The following is a 5,943-nucleotide window of genomic DNA, read 5'->3' as shown; positions in this document are numbered from 1 at the left end:
ACAATAGCTTTGGCATCAGTCACGCAAATCCCAACTAGTCACGAAATTTGGTCGTCATAATATCGCATTGCACGCTATCCTTTAAATTGTAACTTCCGTTTTCTCATGGTCATCATTATTCAGTAGTAAGGCCCTGAAGGAGAAAGGGCAATTTCTTTCGAAATATTTGCATTGACATTATATTTAATTATTTACTGTTAAGTCAGCCTTTTTTTTTTTATCGTTGATCAGTTCAGGCTCGATAGTTCTTGTTTTAAGAAAATATTCAACCAACTGCGTGGCTGTGACCTCTTTAATACCGTCTGACTTCATCTGAGTGAAAACGGACCATTACTTTTTTGACGGACGGGGGTGGTGAGATTTGGCATTTGCCCCAAAAAATTCTTCCACAACAGAACACAGAAAAAGGAAATGTGCAAAGCCAAAAAGGAAAAAGAAAAAAGAAAAAGCACTGGAAAAGTAAATTAGATCTTGCATTACGTAAAGACAGAAATAAAAACTCTTGCTTGGAATAAAATGCTTCTCCTAAACCCCTGAAAATATAATAGCCCATCCCTTATTTAAAACATCGCATTAAGGTATGCTGAAACAATTTGAATTCGATTTGAACACGTCCATTTAATCCATTTTTTTCGAGTATAGGGCCAACCGTCCTTTCGATATTTCCCATTTCAAAAATAAGCCAGGAAAAAGAACAGTGAATATTTACATGGACTTCCTGCATCAAGTTTTTAAAACCACCTGCTTTTACTACTGGCAAACGTCATCCTGCTTTGGCAGACGAAAATGGACAGATGTTTGAACATTGCATGACAAACGTGTTTATTTTTAATGCGTGGTAACGGAATAAAACAATAGAAACAGGCTTAATTCGATTGTCTATCAGCTTCGGTGCTCTAAGCAAAGCAAAATGCGGAGCAGGTAGTATTTGGAAAAAATAATGTTTAACTCTTCTGGACGCAATGTATTTTTCGACAAATGAAGGGAGTTTGACTCGACTGTTGGCTCAATAAGGAAAACTTCGGCAGGAACGATGAATACGTCAATGATAATAGGCGGAGCAATGATGGTTGGGTTGATTCTTAGTAAGTATTGACTTTTTAATATAGCGTTTGTTATTGCCATTTTTGTAGTATTTTAAAAAGCTTGACAAAAAGACGACAGTAAGATTGTAATTGTACAAACTTACTAGAACAAAAAGAAAGAAAAAAAGCTATAGCAAAGAAAACCTGCTCTAATACAACAGGATAGCACGCTATTTCGATGAATGACAATCAGTACAATTGACGAAATGCATGTTCGATGTTACTCTGGATTGTTAATGGATAGATCCTTTCGTCAGACAAAAAGAGTTTGATATATGTTCATCAGTCAAATATTCAGTCTTTTTTCGTCTTTGGTAATAATTTTTCGATCGGTTTTCTTAGCTTTGTGGTAGCAGATGGCCGCTGAATGATATCGATGTACAGGGCGGTTTACGACGCCTGATAAAAAAAAGTACTCGTCAAACAATTTTCGCCACACGATATTTACACTTTTTTATCTTTAATCTTGAGCCTCCAGATGACTGCAAAATGGATATTACCGAAAAACGTTTGAACTACGAAATGCAAATTCGATATTATTACATATATGTCTCTTGATCAAACAAGAATGACACATTTAAAAGGCTGCAAAATCTAAAGTACAAGTTAAGACACGCGTTAGTGTTCAACTTACACGTTAATGTATTAACAACTACTGAGCAATGTAACATATATGGGGAAAAACAATAAGTTCTATATATATTCGACGAATTGTTGGCGTATGTTCATTTCGTTAAGTGTATGTAAAAGCTTATCATCCAAAACACAATTTACTTTTTAGTATTTGATGTCTTAGCTAAAACGTTAATTGCAATGCTTGTCATTAAGCTTAAATCGCTGACGCCAAATTATCTTTGTTATTCAAATTGTCCACGTTTAGACAAAGAGGAAACAAGAGGCGATAAATAGAAAGAAAACAAACAATTTTTTTTATTGGCCATTAGATGTTTGATTGACCTGCCATTAAGTATAAAATATTTAATAATTAAAACTTGTGAGGAAAATGAGGAAATACTGTGCCATCCGACAATAACTGGATGTCAAAAACGCCTATTAAAAACATGCTGTATTTGAATAGTGCTTATAATTGCTATCTTGTTGCATTCCAAAACAAAACAGGAGCATGAAAGTGAGAAATGACCATCGCAGTAATTTCCAATTTAGGAAATTGGAATAAAGAATCCTCATAATAAAATTCAGGGCCTCAACGAAATTCGTACCTGTGACCTCCGTGATACCGGTGCGATGCTCTACCAACTGAGCAACACATTGGTAGCGAGATCAATTGCGAGATCATTATTTTCCCGTGAGAGGAGTGAAATGATATAGCTTAGATATTCTCTCCTCCGCAGAGGTCTCTTTAGTGTTTCGTACGGGCTGGGAAATAGGAAGAGGAACGGGGAGAGGTGAAAAGTAAGCGCGCGGAGCCTGGAGAGAATCGAAACCAAAGCGCGTGGGGCACACTGGGAAGGGGAAAGGAAGGGAGCTCCTTCGCCCTTCCCGTCGTCCCCCGCGCTCCCCCTATTTTTCATTTTTCGTGTTTTCGCCTTCCTCCCCCCGTGTTTTTTCGCCTTCCCCCACGAAAGAGGCCTCTGCGGAGGAGAGAGGCTTAGATATATTGTAATGTAAATAGTGTCCCCAATTAGTTTTTTTAAGCAAAATACCTCAGACACTATAATAAAGTATTTCATCTATAGTCAAGATTCTAAATCAGGATCTTGAGTCAGCATTTCGAGTAAACTAAGATATAACCCCGAGTCAGCATTTCGAGTCAGGATCACAGCTAGTCACTCATTTCTTTGCAAGACTTACCCAAAGTTATACAAAGAAAAAAAAACAAAGCATTTTTTCCAGAGAAGGCGCAAAACGACGTATACTCTTAAATAATGAAGGCCTCATAGCTTAGCTGTTAAAGCCATCCTCCGATGGGGCGGAGGTCATGTGTTCGTCAAAGCTTTCGTTAAATTAATTACTTTTGTTCATTTCGTATTCCGACTGTAGTTCATATTTATCCGTTGTTTATGTATTCTTTACGTCACACCTATTTACTATTATAGAATTTTTATGTAGTTGTAATAACTTTATCCATAGGTCGTTTATTTCTTTATGCAAAAAAAAGTTATATTTTCAAGATATTCAGTTTTTAACAGTCGTGCTGTTTACTTGCATATATTTTTCAGTTACTCAATGTTGGAGTAAGAAAGAAATTTTGAAAGGCAAGTTTATATACTGATTAATAGATTTAAAAACATACATTGTTAGATATAATAACTCTGGTCCAGGATTATCAATGTCACGACAAAGGAACGCAGAGGTATATAGACCGTCGAGGTGAAGGTCAGTAACGTGACCTCCACCGTCCACCGTCCGTCATATGACGTGATGACGTCATATGACGTTGAAAATACGTCATTATTCCCTCACAACCGACGTACTGGTGTTAAACCACAATATTTCGAAATGGGGAATATTCTACTTAATATTATAGGTAACAATTTACTCCTTAATTTTGGCGCGAATTTTAAAGTTAATTTATAATTTCACATAGGAAGGCAACGTAATTAGAGGCAAGATGGCGTCCGGGTTAAATGATCTTTTAAAGCTTAAACTTTCTACATTTTCGCTTGAATTTCATCTTGGCCACCTAGCCTTGGCCATGTAATAAAACGTTTGATGATATTTGATATTTTAAAACGTTAAAACAACTTTAAGACTTAAGCCAATTACAAATGGCATTGAGCGGATTTTTGAGCGTTTTACACGGGTGTCGTTCTCAGTTGATGACTATGATCATAATGTGAGAAATAATTGACAGTTGATTCATCTTTGAAACTTGTTATCAACAGCAAAAAGGAATCTCTAAAGGGTTTTCTTCAAAGAATGAAAATCTTTTGAACTTAAGGCAAAATGTATGCTTTCAACAATTCAAAGCTCGGATTTCGCGATGCAATATACCAGTCAAAAACCTACTATTTCAAGCGTTATTTGTCACCTATGATGTTAAAATGTAATACTCGTGAAATTAGGAAATAAAGTAACATTACCGAAAAGAATTTTGTTGCAATAAAAATGATATTTCTTTTGTGGTCATGAGGAAAAGAACGTCAGCTGCGGTAAGGCGCCGAGAAGGAGACACACAAAACAATACATTGTGCAAAACAAACCGGGAGCTTGTTTTGAGCTTTAATATTAAAAAAATAAAGTTATTACTTTTGTTTTCTGGTTAACAGCATTGCTTTGTTTATTTCAGGAAGACGTTGCCGGTCGGCTGCGTCCTTAGAACGTAGCGAAAGAGATATCTGCGAAAAACTCCTTACCGACTCCTGGAGAATAGAGTGCACATCCATAATATCTTACTATTACTATTATTACTATTACCATGATCAGTGCGATCTTTGGTGTGAATCATTTGCCCGGTGTTTCAATGAAACCGGAAACCAGCCATGGATTGATCAGTGCTCATCCAAGTTTCGCAGATCTTCATTCCTAATAACTGCTAACAGCAAATATGAGGCTTCTTCATCTGTTATAAGTATTCGTGGTCGACGCTGTAAGCCCTTCAGGCAAAATGTGTATGTTGTCAGTGTATCCCGTTGTAACTGCAGCGTGGATGATTATGAAAGTGGTATGTAGACACTACTTTGCTCTGTTGTTTGTGGCACTAGGGTGTCTCTCTCCATCTCCAAATTTAAAAGCACCTATAACCTATAGCATTTAATTAAGCTGGGGTTGTAATGCATACAAAAAGGTTTATTTTAAGGAGGCTGGCAACGGTTTCCAACTCTTTCCAGCTCTTTATAGTTTGATGGGTCAGTACTGCAAATCTTTATCAGTTGCTGCTACAAAAATAGGATAAAACAAATGCCTCATCATAGGTAAACAATTTGTGGGGTGAGCCACTTAAAGTTGAGAAAATTTAAAGTAGCTCTGAGACTCTCTCCCGGAATTTCTTAACGTTGCAAAATGGTGTATCTTAAAATGCTGATCATAACTGATTAAAAAAAATGGGAGTCACCGAGCTTGTTTTTGAGTTACAGGCACTTAAAGCTACAACTAAGTTTAGCGGGTTATACTGTTGCTAAGGTAACCAGTGATGTTAAGAAAATAACCACAATTTTTATACTGATGATCGGGCATTTGTTTGACACTATCATTGTAGGACTTGTAGCAGCAACTGATAAAATTTTGCACTACCAATCCATCAAATTATAAAGAGTCGGAAAGTGCTGGAAGCCGTCGCCGGCCTCCTTTAAATGAATGGCTATGAAGTGTCAATAATGCCGAGATATTACCCAGAATTGTCGTCATCATTCCAACAAGGAGCTATTTCAAAAAGAAATAGTGTTTTGTTTGCGAAATGATTAGGCTGTCAGAAATTTGGAGAGCGCTGAGTTTTAAAATATGTTTATGAGAAGACCCAGGACGAAGGTGACAAAGGCTGTGGATCATGCGCGAATACTGTACAATAAGTGCCCCCGCCCCCCCGCGGCGGGCCGGGAACGAGGTCAATCCAAGTAGATAATGTGGTAACAAGCGTAGTCTGAACATTTCAGCAAAGCTCTGTTCGCTTTTTTATAATACTTAATTTCCTCTTTCTTCCGTTAAGATACAGATCCTTGTCCAAACAACAACAACAACAACACAACAAGAACAACACCAACGATGACATCTACCATGAGCACGAATCGACGAAGAACCGTCACCGTCACCGTGGCAATGGCTATGGTAATGATCGTGACAGTCGCCCTGGTTATGGCGGTGACCGTAACGGGGGGCCGCCGGGGTGTCTGGCCTGGGGCGAGGGAAGCAGGGAAGGCCGCAGGGGGACTAAGGCCCTGGCTATAAAAGTGACCGTAAC

The 5,943-nt window shown here is 37.9% G+C and overlaps 1 protein-coding gene across 1 annotated transcript; it reads left to right on the top strand.

Moving 5' to 3' along the window:
* Positions 1-875: 875 nt before the first annotated feature.
* On the top strand, positions 876-5,930 carry LOC144665121 (uncharacterized). Its single transcript, XM_078526294.1, has 3 exons — positions 876-1,085; positions 4,336-4,710; positions 5,692-5,930. The coding sequence occupies exons 1-3, from the start codon at positions 1,034-1,036 to the stop codon at positions 5,928-5,930; spliced, it is 666 nt and encodes a 221-aa protein (XP_078382420.1). The 5' UTR covers positions 876-1,033.
* The last annotated feature ends 13 nt before the right edge of the window (positions 5,931-5,943 follow it).

This window comes from Oculina patagonica, chromosome 9 (assembly GCF_052425735.1).
Source record: "Oculina patagonica isolate OP01 chromosome 9, crgOcupat, whole genome shotgun sequence".
Lineage (NCBI taxonomy): Eukaryota > Metazoa > Cnidaria > Anthozoa > Scleractinia > Oculinidae > Oculina > Oculina patagonica.
Note: the sequence above shows the minus strand (reverse complement) of the source record. Positions and strands in the feature narration are given on the sequence as shown.